This window comes from Pristis pectinata, chromosome 13, assembly GCF_009764475.1.
Source record: "Pristis pectinata isolate sPriPec2 chromosome 13, sPriPec2.1.pri, whole genome shotgun sequence".
NCBI classification, from domain to species: domain Eukaryota; kingdom Metazoa; phylum Chordata; class Chondrichthyes; order Rhinopristiformes; family Pristidae; genus Pristis; species Pristis pectinata.
Window position 1 is genome coordinate 48,416,776 of NC_067417.1, and position 27,846 is coordinate 48,444,621.

At 47.2% G+C, this 27,846-nt stretch overlaps 1 protein-coding gene across 4 annotated transcripts in view; it reads right to left on the bottom strand.

The window, feature by feature from the left end:
• Positions 1–27,846, bottom strand: part of LOC127577349 (L-fucose kinase) — a 245,635-nt gene that overhangs the window by 546 nt on the left and 217,243 nt on the right. For all 4 annotated transcript variants that reach the window (XM_052028477.1, XM_052028478.1, XM_052028479.1 and 1 more), the window contains 9 exons: positions 27,168–27,526; positions 22,525–22,735; positions 19,699–19,865; positions 18,944–19,171; positions 16,836–16,979; positions 14,707–14,826; positions 11,341–11,528; positions 6,644–6,743; positions 4,100–4,323 (listed from right to left, as the gene is read on the bottom strand). In XM_052028477.1, coding sequence (XP_051884437.1) covers positions 4,100–4,323; positions 6,644–6,743; positions 11,341–11,528; positions 14,707–14,826; positions 16,836–16,979; positions 18,944–19,171; positions 19,699–19,865; positions 22,525–22,735; positions 27,168–27,526 — 1,741 coding nt within the window. The remainder of the gene's footprint in view (positions 1–4,099; positions 4,324–6,643; positions 6,744–11,340; positions 11,529–14,706; positions 14,827–16,835; positions 16,980–18,943; positions 19,172–19,698; positions 19,866–22,524; positions 22,736–27,167; positions 27,527–27,846) is intronic.

Here is a 27,846-nt window from a genome sequence, read left to right on the forward strand (position 1 = left end):
CAAGGTGACTACATTGCTAACAGAAACAGGACAGGAGAGGATTGAAAAAAATATGGATTATTTCACAAGAACAGATTTTTAATACTTAGGTTGCATTTTAGGATTAGAGGACAGAGAAGACCTCACTGGAAATGGAAAGTCCTTCCAAGAATCTGGGAGTGAGCCTGGGGCTTGAGGGTCAAGTCACTGCCCGAAAGGTTGACACTTTCTTCCACAATCTACACTCCGTTTTCAGCTCTGAGCTGCGCAGGGCAGTTCCTGTCAAGTTCGTAAGACCAGGGGGCAATCCTTGCAGTCCCCTGAACCTGTTCCGTCACCCAGTTAGAGCACAGTTTGATCTAACTCTGTGTAACAGTCTTGGTTCCACAGTTCTTAATCGGATTGCTCTGTCCAGCGTACCTTGTCCTTGCACATTTGCTAGCTAGATTACTCCTTGTGCTTCTGTTGGAAAGGGAATGCAAGTTACGTAGATGCATCCTGTCCCGATTAGTTTAACCCCAGCAGCCTTCTGGTGGAACTGCTTGCCAGCTGCCGACCCTTTCCTTCCAGAAGGTGCTAACTTCAGGAGTTTCTGATAGAGATAGTATCAGATAGTAGGGATGGAGAGAGTATTCCCAGCTGCTCTGACACTGTCCATTGGCTAGCTGAAGCGTGGGGCTTCGAGGATGTAGCAACAGCTTCCCCATCACTCTGGGTAACAAGTAGTTCATGGGAGAATCCGAACAGAACAAAAGAACTGAGTGACCACAACAGTTTGGGGTGTCAGGGCTTCAATGGGGAATGGTATCACCACAGAGCCACACACAGCAGACGACCTGAGTCTGTTGGCATCAGCCAGGGCAGCAGTGGGGAGACTGGGGACAGAGAGTGGATTACGTCCCTGGGGATGAAGCAGGTTGGAGAGAGGATTGAGATGTTTGGGGGGGGGGGGGGGGAGCGGAATGGCATCAGCTGGAGGATTTACCGGGCTGGGTGGAAGACAGACAGTGGTGGTGGTGGGGGAAGCAGCAGAGATGGGGGTTGGATGGAGGTTTGTGTGAAGGGATTGAGACTTGAGTGTGGGGTTTCAGTCGCACAAAGATCTGGTATAAGGGTTGGGAGGTGGACAGGCATTGGAGAGAGAATCGAAAATGAGGAGGGGTTTTGATTCTCTCTCTGACCCTCCCCTCACCCCCCCCCCCAACTACCTCATAATCCTCTCTCTGACATCCTTGATCCAATCCCCCAATACTCCCTCTACTATCTCACCAGCAGTGTTGGGACGTCATGGAAGAAATTTGACTGAGTACAACTCCTTGTGCGCAGCAGTCTGGGAGTTATTCAGCAGACTGTGCCAGGAGTTGCTGTGGGCTGAATTTGGCCATCCCCAATTTAGACTCTGTTCCACCATTCATTAAAATCAGGGCTGATCTGTAATCTAACTCTGACAGCAGGTTAACCCTGTCCCCCTCTTCGTAGCTCGAGCCTGAGGTGTTGAGTATTTCAGCCTTCCTGCATCTGCACCCAACGCCCTGTCCCTTTCCCTACAAACCTTCACGCCTTCAAGTAACTAAATCTATCAATCTCAGGTTTCACATTAACAAATGACTGTATTCAACAGCAAATTGCAGAAGTGAGTTCCAAACTTCTACACCCCCTCTGTGTACAAGTAGCTCTTATCTTTACTCCTCGAGGTCCTGGCCTTAAGGACTTCCTAAGAATGGTTTCTTGTTACCTGGCCCGTCAATTCCTCTCAACGTCTGCAGAAGTTGAGTCAAACCTTCGAAATGCCAGGAACAAACCTGCTTCGTGTAATTGCTGCCTTTAAGACAATGAGGACTGTGCTAGTGGGCAAAGGCTACAGCTCCACAAAGTCCTGGTCAGGGTGCATCCGGAGTATTGTGAGCACCTCTGGGCAAAAGGTCCACCTCTTCTGTAACCAGTTTAAAGAAAAATCAACAGGGTTGTCAGGTGTGGTCTATTCACTTAAAAGCCTTTTTTTTAAGCTCTCCCTGATCAAGTGAAAATTTAAGGTGTGCAGTCATTCAAAAGTGTGTAACAAAAGAAGAGTGGTTTCTAACAGAACATTGAAGCAGAATGAGGGATCAACCACTTGTGACGAGGATGAGGGGACATTTCTTTGTGCAGGTGGCTGTGAATCTTTGGACTTAGTTGAGCTCTGTAAGGTAGATGACGCTCAATGATTGAGTGTATTCATTGGTGAAGGTCGATAGATTTTTACACACGTGGTGCACTGAAGAACATGAGGATGCAACAGGATGAGGCACATAATGAGCCGGGATCTGGTGAATGATGAAACCGGTCCTCGGGTACATGGTCTACAGCAGGTGATACCATCCAACACCTTCCACTGGTCTTTGCAAGATGAACAAAAGAAATATCAAAATCAACATTTATTTTTACAATTGGGTAAAAGAGAGTGATCAGGGCACCTTGTGGATAGATGATGTTGATTTTATAAAAACAGCAAACATGTTGAATGATTACTTTGCATCAATATTTCTATTAACAATATACACGTCCCAAAGAAACAAATATTAAATTGGGCTATGGGGGGGGGGCCTCATGGAAATTAATACAAACAAAATTGAATAATGGTCCTAAAGAGTGATACATCCCTCAAGATAGTTTCTTTCCCTTCGTTATAATACTACAGCTGTCCTGGCTATAGTTTTACAAAGCTTTCTTGATTTGGAAATTGTGAAGCGCTGTCATCTGTGATCACTGCCTTTCCTATTTTTCCATCATCCTTCTAGACTGGGTTTTTATGTTATCAGCTCTGTGTCCCTTGGAACCACATCTCAGCGAAGGTGACCGTACCAAACTCTCCAATTCATTCCGTGTATTTCTTATTCTCGTGGCTTTGTGCACAGAATGCTTATTTGGACTACACACCCTAACCTGACTGTCTAATGTTTTACGCTTGGATTTCTCTTCTTTTTCCACTTTATATCCTGCGGCCTTCCCTTTACTAAAGTACTAGTTCCAACGATTAACCTTCTCTTCCCTTCATTTCTTTTCTATTTACCACCTTCTCCTGAGCTCTCCACAACCACCACACCCTCACCTAGCCTCTTTTGCCAAGTATCTGGTTCCCATGGCGGTACTAGTGCCAGAGATGCACAAAACAGAACCCCGCTCAAACCCTTGGCCACTTTTCTACAACACTCCTCCTCTCACTTGTCTATACCTGCTTACTCCTCGGCCAATTTGCATGGACCTCAGTTAGCAATCCAGAGATTATAAGTGGAGAGGACCTGTACATTAATTTGGCTCCAAGCACATTGCCACTTTCCATACGGTATCTCCTTCCTTGTTGTTGGTCCCAACACAGGCCACAATGATGGGATTCTTCTTCCATTCAAGAGGTTCATTCATCCGTTACCTAACACTAAGCAGGCAACACATAGCAAGTGGACTCCTGGTCACATTCGCAAATGCCGCTAATTGTAACCCCAATTATGGAATCCCCCAAAGCTACCACATCGTGCTTTCTCGCCGCCTCCTCTGGATCGCCTCCTCCTCCAACCCATGATTTGCATTCAGACAATATGTTACTTGTAACACTCAAGTGATAAATGCATTTGTTGGAGATGGTCAGTTTCTGCGGATCCTCATTCCCCATCTCCCTGGAGTTCACCTAACACGATACCACCAGTCACACCAACTCTGCACCTCGCTATCAGGTGTAATGAAGGTCTGGAGCAAATTGTACGGAAGCTCCTCCCCCTCCCTAATGTGTCAACGATGTTGAGGCAGAGAGATGCATAACCCAGACATCTGCTACAGAAATGTTCGCTCGCCACATTCTCCCTGCTACAAACCCCCACATTCTGCAGTCCAGACACACAACCTGCTTGGTCAAGCTTTGTCTAAATTATTCATGTTTTACTTATTGATTTATTAGAGATTTTATTTTTAATTAAACACACTAGCTTGCACTAAGCAATGAAATACTGGACAAAGTCTTGTGTACTGCCTTGAAGGACAACAGGTATTGGAGCATTTCCTTCCACCCACCCCCCCCCCCCCCCCCCCAACAACTAAATCCACTGCTTGGCACTTTCTGTCTACTTTGTGTGACCACTGGCCATCCTACCTCGCTTGCTCTCAGTATCCTCTCGATTGCTTCTTTCTGCCGAGGTTTTCTGGTTAGGAGATAAAGGAAGCCGCCACCTCCTGCCCCAGCCAAGCTCTGCCCATGTACGTGGGGCTGCAGGATGGTCATCATCTCCCGGACCGCCAATGGCTCACACCCAGGTGCCATGCACTTCTTCTGCTGCCAGTAGGTATTCAGGCACCGCCCGATCCAGGAGAGGTCGCCTGTCAAATGTACAAAGTATACTTTGTCATGTGTAGTTCTTCTCTACGCTGTTCTCCCTCTTCTTCTCCTGAACATGTCAACTATAGCTGGACAGGAGAGCAAGAATTGAAATTTAGCCCCCGTCTACTCACCAACTTTTATCGATGCACCATAGAGAGCATCCTATCTAGATGCATCACGGCTTGGTACGACAACTGCTCAGGACCGCAAGAAACTTCAGAGATTTGTAGACACAGCCCAATGCGTCACAGAAACCAGCCTCCCCTCCTTGGACTCTGTCTTTACCTCTCGCTGCCTTGGTGAAGCAGCCAGTCCTGTGGCTCCACCCAACTGGGACATTCTCTCTTCTCCCCTCTCCCATCGGGTAGAAGATACAGGAGCCTGAGGGCACGTACCACCAGATTTAAGGACAGCTTCTACCCCACTGTGATAAGACTATTGAACGGTTCCCTTATACGATGAGATGGACTATGACCTCACGATCTACCTTTTTGTGACCTTGCACCTTATTGCACTGCACTTTCTCTGTAGCTGTGACACTTTACTCTGTACTGTTATTGTTTTTACCTGTACTACCTCAATGCACTCTGTACTAACTCAATGTAACTGCACTGCGTAATGAATTGACCTGTACGATCGGTATGCAAGACAAGTTTTTCACTGTACCTCGGTACAAGTGACAATAATAAACCAATACCAATACCAATGTCCCAGCTGCTAATGCACAATTGGTCACTGATGTAATGTGTGAACACAAGGTCCCATAGGGTACAAGAAGATAAATGCCTTGGTGATGCTGGCCAGGACTTGAATTCTTTAATAAAATATAGTGCCACAGGAGCAGATGTGAAGGGGCAGGCCATGTCTGTCACATCTGAAAGACAGCTTCTGCCACTTTGCAGAACACACTCACTACTGCAACCCTTCCGATCTATAACATGTGGCCGAGTCTCTGGAGTGGAGCTCAACGCTACAAGGTGGAGCCCGACGCTACAAGGTGGAGCCAAGGTTGTTACTAGGAGTTAGGCTGTAATAGGAGTTGTAACTGCACATGAGGACTCATTGGTAGCTCAGTCCCGAGTAAAGCTGTTGGCACACACAGGCTCAGCAGAAACCCCAGGATCAGTACCGACAGTGGCCTCCTCGAGCAGCCGTTCATACACACACACACACACACACACACACACACACACACACCCGCCCCCAACACCACCACCCCCCGCCCCCCCCCCCAACCTTCCAATGCGGTTCAGTAGAGGGATTAGGAACAGTAGCCCTATTGTTCATCACCTTAGCCCAGGAGCACTGTCCAGCTGGTTCTCCATCTACTTTCTACCCACAGACATGCAAAGAGGAGTTTTTAAAAATATGTATAAAAATTATTTGAATTCAACAATATAATTAATGAGGCAAGCAGACAAACATATGAATTAGGAGCAGAGGTAGGACATTTTACCTCTCAAGCATGCTCTGCCATTCAATGAGATCATGGCTGATCTGACCGTCATTTCAGCTCCACATTATCCAGTAACTGTGCACCTCCCTTGTTCATCAAGAATTTACCTACCTCTAGCTTAAAAATGTTCAAAGACTCGGCAGGGGGAAAGAGAGGTGCAAACAACATCGGATTCCAAGCAATCCTAGCCTGTCCAACCTTTCCTCATAAGACAAGTCTATTCCAGATATTTTAATGAACCTCCTCTGAATGGTTATACCCTGCCTTAAATGAGGAGACCAATAACGTACGGAGTGTTCTATATGAGGTCTCCCCAATGCCCTATATAAAGCATTATTTCCCTACGTTTGTATCAATTTCCCCCAGCATTGAACAATAACATTTTCTTAATTACTTGCTCTACCTGCATACTAGCCTTTTGGAGATTATCCACTTGGACGCTCTGCAATCTCTCACCAATTAGATAATGTTCTGCTCTTTGTTATAGTTTTCCTAACAAAACGGACAGTTTCACATATACTCCACTTGCCTGCTCACTTAACCTACCCTCCTTTTGTCCTGATGCAGGGTCTCGACTCAAAACGTCGACCATCTCCCTGCCTCCACAAATGCTGCTCGACCCACTGAGTTCCTCCAGAATTTGCTTTTCGCTCCAGGCTCCAGCATCTGCAGTCTCGTGTCTCCTTTGGTGACCTTTACAACTTAGTTGTGGAAAAACTCCATCAACTTGAATTAAACTATTCATGCTGGTACTGTGCGGCCAACTCAGCCTGGAGCATGGAGTGAATCCAATGTAACCCGGGGCGCAGGGAGACTCTGGCAGGGAAAATTGCTTCAGGATCTTTTACTCCAAACTAGCTTACCTTTGATAAAAGCTTGTGCACATTCCTCCGCGTTCCTAACCAGTGCGTCTGTGTTCTGCACGATACTGGGCAGTCTGGCGTACCAGTTCCGCAGCACATCCTGGAAAGCAACCAAAACCATTGTGGAAACTTGCACAATGTTCACCCGAATCTCATTGAAACCTACTGGAAAATGAATGGCCTGGATGGAGTGGACGCGGAGAGGATGTTTCCATCAGTGGGAGAGTCTAGGGTCTGAGGGCACAGCTTCAGAATAAAAGGGACGTCCCTTTAGAACTGAGATGAGGAGGAATTTCTTCAGCCAGAGGGTGGTGAATCTGTGGAATTCATTGCCACAGAGGGCTGTGGGGACAAGTCATTGGGTGTATTTAAGGCAGAGATTGGTAGGTTCTTGATTGGTGAGGGTGTTAAGGGTTACAGAGAGAAGGCAGGACAATGGGGTTACAAAAAATCAGCCATGAGTGAACGGTGGAGCAGACTCGATGGGCTGAATGGCCTAATTCTGCTCCTGTATCTTACGGTTTTATGGACTACTCTCTATCTCAACCTCAATTACTTGTCTTTGATATCCTGACCCAACAAAAAACCCACAGATCACAATCTTGAAATTCCTATTGGCCCAGTATCAACAGCTGATTTACAAGCTGAGTTCATCCAGTGTGGTGAGGTGAAGTTCTGCTCCAAAAGCTCTTAAGCATTCCACTAATGAGTGCATTTGGAGAAGCATAGTCTTATTAGGGACAGTCAGCATGGCTTTGTGAAGGGCAGGTCGTGCCTCACAAGCCTAATAGAGTTTTTTGAGGAGGTAACAAAACAAATAGATGAAGGTAGAGCAGTGGATGTGGTGTATATGGACTTTAGTAAGGCGTTTGACAAGGTTCCCCATGGTAGGCTCATCCAGAAAGTCATTAGGCATGGGATCCACAGAGACTTGGCCACATGGATTATGAATTGACTTGCCTACAGAAGGCAGAGGGTGGTAGTAGATGGAGAATATTCTGCCTGGAGGTCAGTGACCAGTGGTGTTCCACAGGGATCTGTTCTGGGACCCCTGCTTTTTGTGATTTTTATAAACGACTTGGATGAGGATGTGGAAGGGTGGGTTAGTAAGTTTGCAGATGACGCTAAGTTCGGAGGTGTTGTGGATAGTGTCGAAGGTTGTCGTAGGTTACAACGGGATATGGACAGGATGCAGAGTCGGGCGGAGAAGTGGCAGATGGAGTTCAATCGGACAAGTGTGAAATGATACACTTTGGAAAAATGAACTTGAAGGCGGAGTACAAGGTTAATGGCAGGATTCTTAGCAGTGTGGAGGAACAGAGGGATCTTGGGATCCAAGTCCATAGATCTCTCAAAGCTGCCGTGCAGGTTTATAGGGTGTTTAAGAAGGCATATGGTGTGCTGGCCTTCATTATTCAGGGGATTGAGTTCAAGAGCCATGAGGTAGTGTTGCAGCTCTACAGAACTTTGGTTAAACCACACTTGGAGTATTGTGTTCAGTTCTGGTCACCTCATTATAGGAAGGATGTGGAAGCTTTAGAGCAGGTGCAGAGGAGATTTACCAGGATGTTGCCTGGATTAGAGAACACGTCTAATGAGAAAAGGTTGAGCGAGCTAGGGCTTTTCTCTCTGGAGCGACGCAGGATGAGAGGCGACTTGACAGAGGTGTATAAGATTATGAGGGTCATAGATAGAGTGGACAGCCAGTACCTTTTCCCCAGGGCGGCAATAGCCAATAACAGAGGACACCAGTTTAAGCTTGGAGGAGGGAAGTTTAGGGGAGATGTCAGAGGTAGGTTTTTTGTTTTACACACACACACAGGGCAGTGGGTGCCTGGAATGCACTGCCGGGGGTGGTGGTAGAGGCTGATACAATAGGGTCATTTAAAAGACTCTCCAATAGGCACATGGATGTTGGTAAAATGGAGGGTGATGGGCTGTGTAGGAAGGAAGGGTTGGATTGATCAGGGAGTAAGTGTTTATATAGGTCAGCACAACACTGTGGGCCAAAGGGCCCGTACTGTGCTGTACTGTTCTATGTTCTAAGAGAGTTTCCGAACCCCAGTGTGGTTACAGCACACAAGGAGACCTCTCGGCTTTTTAAATCTGTACTGGCTCTATGCAAGCCTGGACCAGCTGGTCCCACTACCCCAGTCTCTCCCCTGGGCCTGGAACTTCTTTCCTTTCAAGTACTGAAAATGGAGACACGGGTAGACAGGGAGGTAAAGAAGACACTTGGCTCGCTGGCCTTCATTGGTCGGGGCACTGAGTACAGGAGTTGGAACGTCATGTTACAGCTGTACAAGTTGTTGGTAAGACCGCACTTGGAATACTGTGTGCAGTTCTGGTCACCCAGTTATAGGAAGAAAGTTATTAGGCTGAAATACCTCTCAAGGATGTTGCTGGGACTGGAAGGATTGAGTTATTAGGAGAGACCGGACAGGCTGGGACTGCTTTCTCTGGAGCGTCGGAGGCTGAGGGGTGACCTGATAGAGGTTTATAAAATCATGAGGGGCATAGATAGGGTGAATCGTCATAGGGTGAATTCTAAAACTAGAAGGCATAGGTTTGTGAGAGAGCAGAGATTTAAGAGGGACCCGAGGGGTAAGTTTTTCACACAAAGAGGGTGGTGGGTATGTGGAACGAGCTGCCAGAGGAAGTGGTAAGGTAAAAGCCATTTGGACAGGGACGTGGAGAGGAAAGTTGAGAGGGATATGGGCCAAATGTGGGGAAATGGGACTAGCTCAGGTAAGTAACTTGGTCAGTATGGATGAGTTGGGCCAGAGGGCCTGTTTCTGTGCTGTCTGACTCTGTGACTCTTATCCAGCTGCCTCCCTGGAGTACAAGAAGCACATTCCAGACCCTAACCCCTCACTGCCTAAAACACTTCTCCTCACTTTTGATTCTTTTGCCAATCAACTTCATTCTGTGTTCCTTACTTCTTGACCCTTCCACCAATGGAAAGATATTGTTCTATTAACTCTGTCTTCATCCTTTATAATTTAAATACCTCTATCAGAACTCATCACAACTTCCTCTGTTCCAAGGAGAAGCATTACAGCTTTTCCAGCCCATTCACTGAAGAGTTTTGTCCCTGGAATCACCTCAGCAAATTGTCTCCTTGCCCAAGTCCACACTTCTCCAGGGCTCTCACATCTTTCCTAAAGTCTGGCACACAGAACTGGACACAACATTCCAGTCAGTCTCGTCCCTGCTACACCCAACGCCAGATCCCCCATGCAGGTCTGGTCACCACACTGTAGAATGGATGTGATTAAGCTGGAGAGGGTACGGAAAAAATTCATGAGGATGTTAATTGCATTTGAAGACTTGAGTTATCAGGAGAGATTGGATAGGCTGGGTCTGTTTTCCCTGGAGCGAAGGAGGCTGAGAGTTGGTAAATTGGTTTATTATTGTCAAATGTACCGAGGTACAGTGGAAAAACTTGTCTTGCATACCGTTCATACAGTACAGTAGCGTAGCGGTTAGCGCGACGCTATTACAGCGCCAGCGATCGGGGTTCGATTCCCGTCGCTGTCTGTAAGGAGTTTGTACGTCCTCCCGTGTCTGCGTGGGTTTCCTCCGGGTGCTCCGGTTTCCTCCCACGTTCTAAAGACGTACGGGTAGGTTAATATGGGGTTTAAAATGGGCGGCTCAGACTTGTTGGGCCGGAAGGGTCTGTTACCACGCTGTAAATAGAATTTAAAAAAACGATCAATTTATTACACAGTGTATTGAGGTCGTACAAGGTAAAACAATACAGAATACAGAATAAAGTGTCACAGCTACAGAGAAAGTGCAGTGCAGGCAGACAATGAGGTGCAAGGTCATAACGAGGTAGATTATGAGGTCAAGAGTTCATCTTATCGTACTAGGGGACCATTCAGTAGTCTTATAACAGTGGGATAGAAGCCGTCCTTGAGCCTGACATGAAGTGATGTGACAGAGGTACATAAGATTAAGAAAGGCATGAGCAGGGATCGGTTTCTCATAGTAGGGGTGTCTAAAACCAGAGGGCATAGGTTTAAGGTGAGGGGGAGGAGGTTTAAAGGAGATCTGATCTGAGGCAGTGTAGCGGTTGGCGTAACGCTTTACAGCGCCAGTGACCCGGGTTCAAATCCGGCCGCTGTCTGTAAGGAGTTTGTACCTTCTCCCCGTGTCTGCGTGGGTTCCCTCCGGGTGCTCCGGGTTCCTCCCACATTCCAAAGACGTACGGGTTAGGAAGTTGTGGGCATGCTGTGTTGGTGCCGGAAGTGCGGCGACACTTGCCCCCAGAACACTCTACGCAAAAGATGCATCTCGCTGTGTGTTTCGATGTACATGTGACTAATAAAGAGATCTTACATTAAGGAGGGGTAAATGTTTCACCGAGGGGAGTTGGTATGTGGAATGAGCAGCCAGTGGACGTGGTGGAGGCGGGAACCATAACAAGAGGCTTCTGGACAGCTACTTGAATGAGCAGGGCACAGAGGGAGACGGCATGAATGCGGGCAGGTGGGATTAGTGTAGGTAGGCACGACAGCAGGGACACAGTGGGCCGAAGGGCCTGTTTCTGTGACTCTGTGAGGGTGGGCTGTCCTAGTGAACATTTTACACCCAAATGACAGGGACACGAAACCTGGGTCCATCACCTGGGCTGAAACGCAGCCCCTCTGACAGTCAGAGTGCTTTGGGCTGCTGCTTGTGGGAGTGCTCACCTGCAGAAGGTTGCGGGCCAGCCGTGTCTTCCCCGTGTACACCAGCAGCAGGTGGTCATTCAGGGTCTTCACAAACTCGCCAGTCGCCGGGATACGCTCAATGTCCACTCTGAGGGGCAACTGGGGCTTGGAGCGACCGACCTTGATCCCAGGCACCAGCCCTCCCACTTGATCTTGCCAGCCTCCACCTGGGGAAGGGAAGGAAGATTTACCAATGACAAAGTGCCTTTCACAACTGCGGGATGTTCCACAGTGCTTTAACTGCTGATGATATACTTCCGAAGTCTAGTCACTGTAGAACAGGAGACACAGTGAGGCAGCACACAAATGAAATGAGACCAGAGCAAGGGCCAGAAATGGGTGATAACTCTTGGACTGACGGCCCACAATACAATCGGCCTCCTGCTCAACCCTACTGAATTCAAAAGAACTGAACTCACAGTTAAGGCCATAACAGGCCATTAGTCTGATAATGCCCACTGGGGACTCTACCCCATTGGTTGAGAAACAAGTACAAGTAGTGGCCAGGAAACCAGCGAGAATATTCTGCTCTGAATAATGCTGAGAGATCTTCTAATGTTATAGAGGAATTGAAGAGGCCTCTGTGTAGAATCAAGAGCCTGTAGTACAGAATAATACTGGGGAGAAAATGAAAAGTTGCACAATTGTGTTTTGGAAGGCTGCAAAGGTGGGGTGGGGTGGGGTGGGGAAGGTGGGCTTGGAGTCCCATGGTACTCGCAACAGCACAGGACCCCTTTTCAGGTTAGAGAAACACGATGCCCTAGAGGTTGGATCTCAAGGTACCACCTTTGTCTGTGATACAACACAATTCATTAAAAGAGAGGATGTGATTGAAAAGAGGTGACTTGATGAATATTACAGGGTCTGTGATATTCACCCTGGTTCCTCTGTATGCACGGAGGAGCCCTGCAGTGTTGTGGCCTCCAGTGCACACCTGGATGTTACCTCTGCAACTTTCAAACACACAGGCCCTGCATTACCAAGTTTCCTTTGCTCTGAGTCTTGTGGCTTCACTGAATTTTCCAGTGGCAGAACCCTGAACAAGACACTCACTGGCTTGCTGCAAATCGGCTGAGTAATGGACCTTTAGAGGCACCGTCCAATTTCCAGCTCCCGTGTGCAAACGCATCCTCGCCCGGCTATTCACTGAGTCACAACAGTTGGCCATTTAGATACATAGTTGGCTGGTCTGGAAGGTTAGATCAACATGGGTTCCAGGGTGAGCTGGCTAAATGGATACAAAATTGGCTTAGTGGAAGAAGTCAGAAGGTGGTAGTGGAGGGTTGTTATTCAGATCAGAGACCTGTGACCAGAGGTGTGCTGCAGAGATCAGTGCTGGGTCCACTGTTGCTTGTCATCTATTAATGATTTGGACGAAAATAGAGGTGGCACCAAAATTGGCAGTGAAGAAGGTTGTCTAAGATTACAACAGGATCTATATGATCTTGGGAAGTGGGTCAAGGAACGGCAGATGGAACTTAACTTGGACAAGTGCGAGGTGTTGCATTTTAGACAGTTAAACCAGGGCAGGATTTACACAGTAAATAGTAGGGCCCTGGAGATCGCTGTAGAACTGAAAGACCTCGGGGTACAGGTACATTGTTCCCTGAAAGTGGTGACACAGGAAGGCAGGGTGTTGACGATGACGTTTGGCACACTTGCCTTCATCGGTCAGGGCACAGAGTACAGGAGTTGGGGCGTCATGTTACAGCTGTACAAGTCGTTGCTGAGACCACACTAGGAGCATTGTGCGCAGTTCTGGTTGCCCAGATATAGGAAGGACGTCATTAAGCTGGAAATGGTGCAGAAAAGATTCACGAGGATGTTACCGGGACTGGAGGGCTTGAGTTATATGGGGAGACCTGGACTTTTTTTCCCCTGGAGTGTTGTAGTTTGAGGGGTGACCTTGTAGAGGTATATAAAGCAGGTTATATACAATATAAAAGGAGAGCAGATAAGGTGGTTGCTTGCAGTCTTTATTGTGGGTGCAGGGGAGTCTAAAGCTAGAGGGCATAGGTTTAAGGTGAGAGGGGAAAGATTTAAAAGGGGTCTGAGGGTCAAGTTTTTCACACAGAGTGTGGTGGGTAGATGGAACAAGCTGCCAGTGTAGAGGCAGGTACAATACAACATTTAAAAGACATTTGGACAAGTATCAGAATCAGATTTATTATCACTGACATATGACGTGAAATTTGTTGTTTTGTGGCAGCAGTACAGTGCAAAGGCATAAAAATCGATAAATTACAAAAATAAGAACATGGATAGGAAAGGTTTCGAGGGATATGGGCCAAACACAGGCAAATGGGACAAGCTCAGGTTGGCAACTTGGTCGTTGGGCTACAGGACCTGTTTCGGTGCTGTGTGACATACAGTTGTGTTGTATCACAAAGACAAGGTGGTACCTTGAGATCCAATCTCTAGGGCATCGTGTTTCAGGAATCCTCATTGCTCTCAGCATTTTTGAGCAATATCGCAAAATACACTTGCCTGTGAAAAGTGTATTCACTAGTAGCTCAGTGAAGGCACTGTAACTAAGAGACTAAAAGGCACCTGCTTTAATCTCTTGTTTTCTACGAACGGAGCTGGTGTCTGCTATAACAACACTCAGAACCACACAGTTTGTCTCAGTGCCTAGAGCCTTCCAGTGATTCCTTCTGATTTGGTCCTTGCAGAACTGTAGGGTGACAGTGACATGCCATGAGGAATGATCCATCTGCTGAGGCTTGCAGGGTTGTGCCCTGAGGGAGAACGAGTGATGAGGAACCTTTTGTCAGTGGCGTCAAAAGAAGAACTGAGGAGCTGTATCCCATGAGGTATGAGCAAGTGGGAGAGATGACAGTGAGTGATTTTTCACGAAGGCCGACGAATAAGGCTTGGTTTGGACATCTGCATTCCAAAGTCAGTGCCTTCAGGTGTGGAGACAGTAAAAGACAAGACATGCACAAGTCAAAATATCTGTTTAAAACCGAGTAACTGATGAGTTGTTGCAGTTAAATGTCATTGCCTGTGGCTGCAAGGGATGTTCTTGTTTCCTAAACTCCCAGGCAGGAACATAAGGAATTTTAGAATCATCACAGACCAACAGAGATGTCTCTCTTTGCTGAGGTTCAATTACATCTCCCCACTTTCTCACCATCTGTAGTCTCTTTGCGCATTGAATCATCTCTTGAACCCATTACAATTCCCTTGCCTGTTAAGTTGTCCCAGAATATGATCTCCCAATCCCCTCTTTACTTCCAATTGACAACTTGTCGCTCCTAGAAATGACCACAATAAAGGAATCACCTGGATCTATTCCCTTGACAATCACAGAGCCTAGATGTCTGGGATGGTCCCGCTGATTACCTGTTGTCAGGATCTGCTCCAGGTGAAGCACAACATGGATAAGGGAAGTGGTATCACAGGACTTCCCAGCTGCTGAGATCAGGGCTGCTACCACCGCGCCTGCCAGGATGCTACTTGTTCCTAAGAAAACAAACAGTAAATAATCTAGAAATGACAGCAATGCATTAGCTGAACCTTAAACGTTCATTGTATCATTGTGACAGATGGCATCCACTATTATTGGCTTACTAATAGCTTGTCAGATAAGGAGAGGTTAATGGCACAGCTCGTCGAGCTGCTGCCTCACAACTCCACAGACCTGGGTTCAATCCTGACCTTGGGCACTGTCGGTGTGGAGTTTGCACGTCTTCCCTGTGACTGCTTTGGGTTTCCTCTCACATCCCAAAGACGTGCGAGTTGGTAGGTCAATCGTAAATTGCCCCCGGGTGTAGGTGAGGGGTAGAATCTGAGGGAATGTGGGGAGAATGGTGTGGGATTAGTATATAGTCAGCATAGATTTGATGGGTGGAAGAAGCTGTTTTTGTGCTGTATAACTAAGAGGGGAAGCAGACAGAGCCTGTACTCTTAAAGGATAGTTCAGAAGAATGAGAAATGATCTCATTGAAGCATACAAAATTCTAAAGTTTAAAGGAGATTTGTGAGGCAAGTTTTTTTTTACACAGAGTGGTGGGTGCCTGGAACGTGCTGCCAGGGGAGGTGGTGGAGGCAGATACGATGGCAATGTTTAAGAGGTATTTAGACAGGCAGGGAATGGAGGGATAAAGACCATGTGCAGGCAGATGGGATTATGTGAGTTGACGCTGGGTGTCCAGAACCCGGGGTCACGCTCCCAGAACAAGGGGTTGGTCATTCAGGACACAGATGAGAACCTTTGGAATTCTCTACCCAAGAGGGCTGTGGGGGTTCAGCCGTTGGATCTCAGTCGGGATAGAGATCAATAGATTAAGGGAATCAGAATATGGGGATAGCGTGGGGAGGTGGTTCTGAGATAAAAGATCAACCACAAAGGGGTTTGAATGGCCAACTGCTGCTCCCATTTCTACATTACACTCAGTTCCCATTATTGCTGATTTGCTTTCCAAGGACACTTGAAAGTTTGGCCCTAGGCCCCATCTCAAATTTTTTTACCAGAGGTTTTGAGCCACATCAGAAAATTTCTGAAATCCTTCCAAAAGGGAGGGAATGCACACAGATGTAGAAAAGCTTCATACTTTAGTGCTTATTAATACCCGACCAAACATGATCAATGCTTTCAGTGGAGAGTCACCGTGGTCAGTTTCCAAACCACTAGTATAAGTGGCTGTCTGCTTTGAAACATCACAGCCACTGTTCTTATACAGAGCGGTCTTTGCTCCTGAGATTTTAGAACTGATTGCTGTTTGTAGGTATCAGTACATTTAAAATATTTGAGTTTATTTGGAGAGGGGTTTAGTGGAATCTGTGTGTTTTGTAATCTGTAGTAAGTTGTGCCCTTATCCCTAACAGATAATGAGGACTATGTGTAATCAAAGAACAAGATTCATCTTATATTCAGTGTCATGTACAGTGACTTTGGCCTGGGCTAAGGATAATGTGCCTAAATGGGTTTGGTACACTACAGTCAAAGAGATATAAACTTCAGCGAGGGCTCCTCCACATGTGTGGGTTTATAAGGTTCAAGCACTTTAACTGAGGTGCAGAGGTGAAGAGCCAAGGGCATATAGTGAGGCAACAGCAGGTTATATAGTGTGATAAATTAGGAAGGAGTGAACAGCTACAATCAGCCTTGAGTTTTAAAAGCTCAGTATAGTAATGAAGTAAAGAGGGAGATAAGATATTCTGAAGAATGAGAGAAGAGCAACGAAACTTGATTTTAACACAGGATATACTTAAAGCAAATATAAAGTGATAGATATCTCTCCTTCCTTACTGACTGATCAAATGAAAGTTTCTTTTCCCCCCGAATTACGTTTCAGTTCACTCAGGACCCAGGTGTTGGAGCGTTAGAATGAGAAGTGTGATGGAGTAACTGCAGATCAGTGTGATTGGAGGAAGGAAAGGAAAACTGGAATTCAAAGAGGGAAGGAAGCAGAAGTTATCTTTGACCCCAGCAGTGCTGCCGGTCCCAGGCTGGTCTCGCAGTTACTCACCCATGCCAGATCCATGGGGCAGACTGGACCAAGTGTGAAGCTCAAAGCCGCCGCCAAACCCTGCCATCAACTGATCCCGCAGCGACACCTGGGAGGGGTACTGGATGATTTCTGTGCAGATAAAGGCTGCCTTCAGCAAAGCCCCTGTCAATAAATGGTATACTTATTAATCAAAAGAACAATTCTAATGTATAAAATTACGAGAGGCATAGATAGGATAGATAGTCATTTCCCCAGGATGGAAAAGTCAAATACTCGAGGACATAGGTTTAAGGTGAGAGGGGGAAAGTTTAAAGGAGATGTGTGAAGCAAGTTTTTTTTTACACAGAGCGGTGGGTGCCTGGAATGGACTGTCACGGGAGGTGGTGGAAGCAGATAGCAATGTTTAAGAGGCATTTAGACAGGCACCTGAACAGGCAGAGAATGGAGGGATATCGCAATGTGCAGGCAGGTGGGATTAGTTTAAAATTGGCATCACGGTTGGCACAGACACTGTGGGCCGAAGGGCCTGTTCTTGTGCAGTAGTGATCTGTGTTCAGTTGTTCTATTTCCAATGTAAATTCTACAATAGCTAATTTACTGGCAGGATTGTTTCACTTTAGCAATTGTGGCATCAAACTTGAGACTGAAAGGCAAGAATTGGTTATGATTCCCTCTGGATACACCTCTCCTCACATCTGTGCCTGTGGCAGACAAACTCATAGAGCTTGATTGGCCTGTTTAATCCATTATTGTCACATTATCAACAGGTTGTATCTATATAGAGCCTTTAACATAGCAAAATATTCCAAGGCACATTACAGTACTCAGATATTGAGGTACTTTAGGAAATATTGGGGCACATGTCTTCAAAGGTTAGGGATGGACTTCTATAGGTGAAGGTCTCAGCTGTCCAAGACGAGAGACACTAATGGTTGAGCAATGAAGTTTGGGTGTGCTAGGGTTTGAAACCGGAGGAGTGCAGGGATTCTGGGGCCAGAGGAGGAAACAGAGAAAGGGAAGGCGAGGCTAGGAAGTGATTTGAAGTCAAAGCAGAGAATTTGAAACTGGGACATCATTTAACAATCAGACAATGTGAGTCAACAAACCCATGACGGGAGTTTGGAAAAGTTAGGGCACATGCAGCAGAATTTGTGATGACGTACAGAGGCTAAGAACCATAGAACCATAGAGCACAAAACAGGCCCTTCGGCCCACCATGTTGTGCCGTCCATCAAACCTAGGCACATAATTATACAGCACCTTTCAAGACACCCCAGGGAACTTTTTTTTTCCAATTTCACATGAAAGGGGTTATAGTTTTAAGAAGGGAAATTCAGCAGCCAATCAGTGCACAACATGCTGCCACAGACAGCAGTGCTACAATAATCAAATAACCTGTGCTTTTGTCAGTAATTGTTGACTTCAAGACAAATATTGGTCAAGGTAATGGGGAACTCTGCTTCCAGGGATATTTTGTATCAGATTAGAAGAGCTGACAGGGGCTCAGTTTATTGCCTCAACTACATCGCTGATGGTGCAGGATTCCCTCAGTACTACAATGGAGCATCAATATAGGTTTTTGTATTAAGATCGTGGTAGTGGGGATTGAAATTATTTCTTTCTGATTTAGAGTCTTGGCACTCAAAGCTGAAGACTTTCTTGAGCTACCATCAATGCACCATGGCTTCAGGGCATGCCACCTACAAAATTCATTGCAAATAATTCAACAATGCTTTCAAAACATGTGACCTCTACAACTGAGGAGAAGGGCAGAAGGTGAAGTGTAACACCACCATCTTTAGGTTCCCCTCCAAGTCGCACACCATCCTGGTTGGAAGCATACCACCAATCCTTCTCCATTGCTGGGATCATATCCTGGAACTCCCTACCAGGCAACATCGTGGGAGTAACTTCATGGTTGAAGCAGGCAGCTCCCCACTACCTTTGCAAGGGCGATTAATAATGGGCAATAAATGCTGGTCTTGCCAGCAGATCCCATATCACATAGCTACACCTTCTACCACCTTGGGCCCAATTAGGCAACTTAGTACAGAGCAGGGCTTTTCCCTGGGACTTTCCATGCCCAACTTTCTATGGTTCAGGATAACAATCAGTGATGAAGGTACCTGGTGCATGGGGCTGACAGTAGTCCTTCAGATCATCCAGACTCTGGCACGTTATCTCCAAGGGCATCCCCTGCTCTCTGCCGCCTCTGCTCATGACCAGGTGCAGCTTTGGCTCCAGGATGCGGCGCGCTTTTGCGCCAATCGGTTTCTGCTTGTCCACCAGAACGGCGACATCCAGCACCACTCCCCCGTGTTCGTACGTGATGGGTGGTGTGTCACTCCAGCCACCTACGGGAGACAGTTGGAGATCTTAGACTTCCACATGGAGTTACGAGGGGGATGTGGGAATGGAATAAAAAAAAAGATAAAAACTTTAGGAATGATTCGAAATTAACACTCACAGATCATGCAACGACACAGCCAGATTTAAGGGTGACTACATTAAACAGTGCAAGAGGCCACAGACCAATATTAATGCAGTATTTCCCTCAGCTTCTATTGTGCGGGCCAGAATTTCATTTGTTTATTTATCATCTCATCAACTCAAGATATCCTTAATATTGGATGAAAACCAAATAAAAACTTGAAGATGCTGGAAATCTGAAATTAAAAAAAAGTGCCAGCAACACTCAGCAGGTCAGGCAGCATCTGGAAAGAGAAACAACGTTTTAGGTCAAAGATCCTTCTTCAGACACTTTGACCTGAAATTTTCACTCCATTTCTCTCACCACAGATGCTGCCTGACCTGCTGAGTGTTTCCCGGTTCCTCCACACCATTTGATCCTGTACCCCTATATTGAGGACGTTGCACTTACCCGAGATGTCGATACGAGCCGGACATTCGGCGACCAGCCAGTGGTTCATGGGAGGAAGCTCCGCCTTGCTCATCGAGATGAACTCATGGGCTGACATGACAGCCTGTCGGATCAGGATTTGCTCCGCCCCCTCGTAGTGACGGGCAGCCCTCACAAGCAGGTCAGGTCTACAGGTGAGGCAGTGTACCAAAGACATAGAGGGGAAAAAAAGCTACGTGAAACAATTTCCTCTGTAACACACTCTGATGCATTGAAGTCCATGTATGTTTGTGAAGTCCTCAGATTTTAGTTCTCCAGTATAATATATTAAATATCCTTTTCTGTTTTATTGTTGTAAACCAATAAAGCAATAACAACCTTTTGTTTTCTTGGAACTCAAGCACTTTACTCTGTATTCTGTTATTGTTTTTACCCTGTACTACCTCAATGCACTCTGTAATGAATTGATCTGTACGATCGGTATGCAACACAAGTTTTTCACTGCACCTTGGTACAAGTGACAATAATAAACCAATACCAATACCAGCACCAACAATGTTTTCCTTAGAGTAGCTGACAATCTGTTGGTCATTTGGGCAGGGGCATCCCAACATTTGCCCAGACACTAGTTCAGCTCACCTCAGAACCACACCCAGTAATGAAATAGTCTTAAACCCACTCTCAGCTCACGGCCTTCTCCTAGGTACAGTTCCGTTTACAATGCACACACGAGGCGTCTCCCTCAAGAATTCTTATTTGCATGTGTGATTCCAGACAGCAAATGTGAGGATGCTATTCAAATACAGGGGGTATTATGGCTGTGCAAGAGACTGTCCTCAATTGGGAAGCACACATGCGTGCACACACCCATTTTGTAGCTCTCTCACCTCTGAGTCAGGGGTTGGGGTTTCAATAAAAAAACACCTTGCCTGCATTGCACTGTTGCAGGACTGCAGTAGGAGATACTGTCTTTCAGATAAGATTTTGGACCTAAAAGTTCTTCTTTTGAAGAAGTTTATTGGCTAATGATTGTCCCACCATCAAGAAAACTAGTAAAACCAAACTATCTGGGCACTGTAACACTAAGCTGTTTTGAAATTGGCTGCCTAAGGTCCCAGGCTAATAGAGTGACTACACTTCAAAATGCATTTCACTGTTTATAAAGTGCTTTAATATCCTGAGATTGTGAAAGGTGCTGTGGAAATGCAACTTTTTAAATCCAGAACACACATACAGTTACATGCATGAGGAGCAGAAATACTGGCTGTTTTACTGTATTGATCCGGAGGCAAAAGGTAGCAGATCTTTACTATACCTTGTGGTACCTATATCCTGTCTCCTTGCCGGTCTACACTGAAGGACCAAGGGAGAGATGGATCATTAGTGCTGCAATCATTTTATTTCAGTGACTGACACCCTGTGAATCGAAGCTAACATTTCCATTATCCACCAGGGGAGGTTCCAATGGATTTTAAGCAAGTTTGTCCAAAAGTGTATTTGATTTTGCAGGGGAGAAATTCTCCACAGAGTGAGCCTTGCTGACAGCCTGCCTCACAGGAGTGAACCTTCACAGCTGAATCTTAGAGCACAGAACAGTGCAGCACAGGAACAGGCCCTTCAGCCCACGATGCTGTGCCAAACTAATTAAATGCCTAACTGAAGTAATCCCTATTGCCTACACCGTGTCCATATCCCTCCATTCTCTGCATATTCACGTGTCTTTTCAAGAGCCTCCTGAAACCCCTCTATTGTATCTGCCTCCACCACCACCCCTGGCAGCGCATTCCAGGCACCCACCACTCTCTGTAAAACACTTGCCCTGCACATCTCCTTTGAACTTACCCCCTCTCATCTTAAATGCATACCCTCTGGTATTAGACATTTTGACCCCGGGAAAAAGATACTGGCTGTCTACTCTGCCTATGCCTCGCATAACCTTATGCTGGAAGGGTGAAATGAAAACATGGGCAGAGAATATCTGGGTCCCTGGTCTGTTGTTGGCTGTAAACTCCACACAAATATTTCCACCACCAGGGGCATCACAGAGCCTAATGCCGCACACACGTCCACACCTCTGAGACCACTCCCCAACACTAAGCAGCCCAGAAAACTCTTGTGCTGTCTCACCATTGCCTCTACTTCCTCAGGAGGCTAAAGAAATTCAGCTTGTCCCCTTTGACTCTCACCAACTTTTACCGATGCACCATAGAAAGCATCCTATCTGGATGTACCACGGCTTGGTATGGCAACTGCTCTGCCCAGGACCACAAGAAACTGCAGAGAGTTGTGGACACAGCCCAGCGCATCACGGAAACCAGTCTCCCCTCCATGGACGCTGTTTTTACCTCTTGCCGCCTTGGTGAAGCAGCCAGCATAATCAAAGACCCCACCCACCTGGGTCATTCTCTCTTCTTCCCTTTCCCATCGGGCAGAAGATAGGGCACATGCCACCAGGCTCAGAGACAGCTTCTACCCCACTGTGATAGGACTATTGAATGGTTCCCTTATACGATGAGATGGACTATAACCCCACGATCTACCTTGTTGTGACCCTGTACCTTATTGCACTGCACTTCCTCTGTAGCTGTGACACTTTACTCTGTACTATTATTGTTTTTACCTGTACTACATCAATGCACTCTGTACTAACCCAATGTAACTGCTGTGTGTAATGAATTGACCTGTACGATCAGTTTGCAAGACAAGTTTTTCACTGTACCTCGGTACAAGTGACAATAATAAACCAACTGCAATACCAATACCAAGCCCCCACAGCACTTGCTCGGCAAGACGGCGGCCCCCAGTGGTCCAGCAACCCGTGGGCCTGGTGGGAAGCCCGGCCCTCACCTGCTCAGCCATTTACTCCGCTCCTCTGTCAGCTTCTCCACCCCGAGCGCCACGTTCCCGCTCTCCAGCAGCCGGAAGGCTCCAGTCCAGGTCCGATTGGCAGCAGGCCCGCTTCGGAGCCCGCCCCGCCCCCTGGCCATACAACCCAGGACATCGGCCACGCAGGCAAGGGCACGGGCCGCCACTCCCAGGTCCTTGGTGGTGGCAGCCACTGTAAACCAAGACAACAGCTGGTGGGTAGCCTGCTCAGCAACATCCTCCCCGACTATCAACGCTGGCTGTATAACAGGCCGCTGATCCGTCACTGTCAGCGCCATGTCATGCTGTCTGCTCCTGGTGAACTTCACCCCTGTTCAAACAGGCTGGCAGCAGTACAGAGGCACCAGAGAGGCCTCAGAGGCTGGAACCTGGAGCAACACACAGAGCGCTGGAGGAACTCAGTGGGGCGGGCAGCACCTGTGGAGGGAAACGGACAGTCGACGTTTTGGGTCGAGACCCTTCATCTGGACTGTCTATTTCCCTCCACAGATGCTGCCTGACCTGCTGAGTTCCTCCAGTGTTTCATGTGCGGCTGTCATACAGGCCAGTCCTGTGTTACGGCTGTTCAGGTTACAGAAATTTGCCCTTACAGAATTCGTAGATCAGTACCCAAAAATGTGAGATAATGAGTTAAATTCGCTCTTATGGAATTTATGTGGGGTAAACATGAATAAACAAGCACAAGGTGCTAAAGAAACAACAGATTTTCTCAATTTTTATCAATGTCAACCAATGCGTTGGTTAGGTTGGCAGTCACAGCCGAGTCCCTCCTCTGCCACACCCTCTCCGGTGCGAGGACGCATGAACAGACGTTCAGCACTGCAGATCTCTTCATCCGCCAGGCATTTTCTCTGACACTGTGCTGTGGGGAGCCGATGGAGCCATGGCCAGGTCCTCAAAATAACCCCTTGGTGTTTTAACCCATTACCTTCCCTGAACTCTTTCTACACTACCATGAACCCCAATCCTTAAATCCCATCCCTTTCCCTGGTATCCCCACTTCCTAATCCCTTTCCTAATCCATGAGTGTCAGAGAAAATGCCTCACAGGTGAAGAGTGCACCAGGCCTGCACTGTGAGATGTCCGTTCATGCGTCCCTGAACTGGAGAGGGCGCAGCAAAGGAGAGACTCAGCTGTGACTGCCAACCTAACCGACGCAGTGAGGTCACACCCAAATGCGGGGATCGTTTGTACTCTGGTTCCACTTAATTACATTGGTCAGTGAGTCAAATTTAACTGGCATCTAATATAGCATGTCACGGTAGTGCCGTCACAGCAGTGTAGCGGTTAGCGTAACGCTTTACAGCACCAGCAACCCGGGTTCAATTCCGGCTGCTGTCTGTAAGGAGTTTGTACGTTCTTCCTGTGTCTGCGTGGGTTTCCTCCGGGTGCTCCGGTTTCCTCCCACATTCCAAAGACGTACAGGTTAGGAAGTTGTGGGTGTGCTATGTTGGTGCCGGAAGCGTGGCGACACTTGTGGGCTGCCCCCAGAACACTCTACACAAAAGATGCATTTCACTGTGTGTTTCGATGTACACGTGACTAATAAAGAAACCTTATCTTGTCTTATATTGGCATCTGCACAGTTTGGTTTGGTTTCTTCCCATCTCGGATTTGAGAGGTCTTGGGTTGAAATGGAGTTGAATTTGAACTCCAGACCACTGAACAGCAGAGTACTGGGGGTGCTTCGCACTGCCAGAAGAAGCTGTCATTTAGGTGAGGTAGAGTCTTAGAGTTGTACAGTACAGGAGCCTTCAGCCCACCACGTCCATCCTGGCCTTACTGCCCATCTATGCTAATCCCATTTTCCTGCATTGTCCGTATTTTTCTATGCTTTACCTATTTAAGCCTCTTAAATGTAGTAATTGTGTCTGATTTCACCACCTCCTCTGGCAACGCATCCCAGATATCAACCACTCCCTGTCTAAAAAATGTGCCCCTTGTTAAAACTCAATCTGCATCTCTCAGTTACAGGGGCTTGGATAAATGTTGAAGATCCCAGTACAGTGTTATGAACAGCAGGCAATTTTGTTCTGGCAAAGCTCTAACATGCTTTCTTTATTATGACATGTTCTTCTCAGAGACACAATACATATTCCCAATGTGGTGGAGCAGAGTCCAAGTATATCAGGACGAGGTGCAAAGTTACATTTTTCCAGGCTCCCTGATGGTTTGTCTGGCAATTGTGATGGCAGCATAGCACTCTTAGAGAAACCACAGCAGAAACAGGCCCTCTGACCCACTGAGTTCATACCGAGGATCAAGCACCCATTTTTACACTAATTCTATGCTAACCCATTTTATTCTCCCCACGTTCCCATCAACTCCCCTCGGATTCTACCATTCATTCACACACTAGGGGTAGTTTAACAGGGGCTAGTTAACCTACCAACCCGTACATTTTTCAGTGGTGGGAGGAAACTGGAGCACCCGGAGGACACCCACGCGGTCACCGGGAGAACGTGCAAACTCCACAGGCAGCACCCGCGGTCAGGATCGAACCCAGGTCGCTGGAGCTGGGAAGGAGAAAACCCCAGTGGGGTCACTCAGGCCACTCAGTGTGTGCGTGGGCAGGAAATGTCCCAGACAGAACAGAGTTGGGCATTGTTGCTCTCTGGCCATCTGGGCACACCCAAGGTAGAAGAATCTCTCCCCTTGGACCCAACCCCTGAAGGATTCAGCACCTTCAGAAGACAGATAGGGAGGAAGGTAAATAAACTCTACAAAACTCTGGTTAGACCACACTTGGAGTATTGTGTCCAGTTCTGGTCACCTCATTATAGGAAGGATGTGGAAGCGTTAGAAAGGGTGCAGAGGAGATTTACCAGGATGCTGCCTGGTTTGGAGAGTATGGATTATGAGGAGAGACTAAGGGAGCTAGGGCTTTACTCTTTGGAGAGAAGGAGGATGAGGGGAGACAATGATAGAGGTATACAAAATATTAAGAGGAATAGATAGAGTAGACAGAGGGAGGCTTTTCACTCAGAAAGTGGTTGGGGCATGGAATGCACTGCCTGGCGTAGTGGTGGAGGCAGGTACGTTGGTCAAATTCAAGAGATTATTAGACAAACATATGGAGGAATTTAAAATAGGGGTATATGTGGGAGGAAGGGGTTAGATAGCCTTAGGCGAGGTTTAAAGGTCGGCACAACATTGTGGGCCAAAGGGCCTGTATTGTGCTGTGCTGGTCTATGGTTCTAAACATACTTAACAGATTTAAAAAATTAAGTTAATTGGATTGATAAACCATAAATGTATTTCTTAAAGCTATCTAAATAAGGGTTGCATTTATATATAGCACCTTTCAGAACCCCAGCACACTCCAAACCCATTACAGCCAACTGAGAGTAACCCCCATGGCAGTGTATGAAATGCAGTAGTCTGTGCATAGCAAGATCCCATAAACAGTGTTAAATGACCAGACTTCCTATTTTTATTGCTGCTAATCTGAGGCCAGTAACTAGCCTAAACTTGGGGAGAATTTCTATGTTAATAAAGCTCTTGAGTCTGTCATCTCCTAAGAAACAGAAGCAGGAAAACACCATTTAGCCCCTTGCGCGCACTCTGATATCCACTAAGATCGTGCCTGCACTTTCACCTCAGTGCCATTTTCCTGCACTAGCTCCATATCCCTTGATTCCCTTAATATCGAAGGATCTATTGATCTCTGCAACTGAGCTTCCACAGTCCTCTAGGGCAGTGAATACCCAAGATCCACCACCCTCTGGGTCAGGAAGAGTCTCCTCATCTCAGTGTTCCTGGACTGTGAAACCCTGGTTCTAGGCTAATCAGCTGGGGGAACTATCACATCTATTAATTCAAACCCCATTGGACCTTGTACATTGCAATAAGATCATCTCTATTCTTCTGAACTCAATAGTCTAGGCCAACTGTACATAATCCCACCTTCTAGAACAAACACAACATCTCAGGAATTAATCTGGTGAACCTTCACTGCACTTCCTCTGCACCAAGTATATCCTTTCCTAGGTAGGGAGAACAGACGTACATAAAAGATAAGATTTCTTTATTAGTCACATGTACATTGAAACACACAGTGAAATGCATCTTTTTGCGTAGTGTTCTGGGGGCAGCCCACAAGTGTCGCCACACTTCCGGCGCCAACATAGCACGCCCACAACTTCTTAACCCGTACGTCTTTGGAATGTGGGAGGAAACCGGAGCACCCGGAGGAAACCCACACAGACATGGGGAGAACGTACAAACTCCTTACAGGCAGCAGCTGGAATTGAACCCAGGTCGCTGGCGCTGTAATAGCGTTACGCTAACCACTACACTACCGTGCCTGCCACCAGGATCCTTTATTATTGCAGTGAGACAGTCCGATTCTAATACTCTAGTTCTCTTGCAATAAGACCAACATGTTGTTGATGGATGTTGGTGGAGCTTTAGTCTAACCTCATCTGGAAGGTGACACTGCTGGCAATGTGGTACCAGCCCACAGCTCCACTGAAGCTTGAGCCCAGAGTGTGAGCTCAGCCATTCAGGTGGGGCTTGAGCCCAGGAGCTCCTGACGAACTAAAATCCATAAGCTGCCGTTCAGCTTCCAGTTCTACCGACCCTTAGGGAAAGTTGCCTCTCACCTGTATCGAGGGTGTGGAGTATCTGCTGCTCATGTCCCTCACAGACAGCTGCTCTGATCAGAGGGCAGAGGCTGCTGTCTCTGCGGGTGTGCAGGGTGCTCTGCACTTGGTGCTGGGCCCGGGCGAGGAAGAGCTGCTGCCTCCAGGCGAGCTCAGCCTGCTGGTCCAGGCAGCTCAGGATCTCCCTCATCGACAGGCGCCAGGCGGACTGCCACTTCCTCAGATCCCGTCCATCCTGCCGTCCGAGGAGCCACAGCACATCCTCCAACCCGATGGGCTCGGATGCATGCAAGATCGGGAAGAGCTGAGCATTGAGCAAGTTGTTTTCCAGGCGGCTGGGAGCCCACATCTCCTCTTTCCTATGAAAGACAAGTCAATCAGGCAGTGGTCAGCATGGAACATCCTGTAGATACTGCGGGACAGGGACTCTATGGGTACTGTGGGGTGGTTCCCTGAGCAAACTGTTCAAACCATCCGGCAGAACGCCTCATCGCCAGAACTCACCAACAAGCACCAGGACCTCGCTTGGCTGGCAGTGAGAGGGGCCCTCCCAGTCAGATCCTTCCTGTACAGACCACACATCATCCTCAACGCACGCTGCCCTCGGGACGGCTGTGGTGGGGAAGAGACTGTCACCCACCTCTTTGCAGACTGTGGATTTGCTAAGAAGGATGCAGGG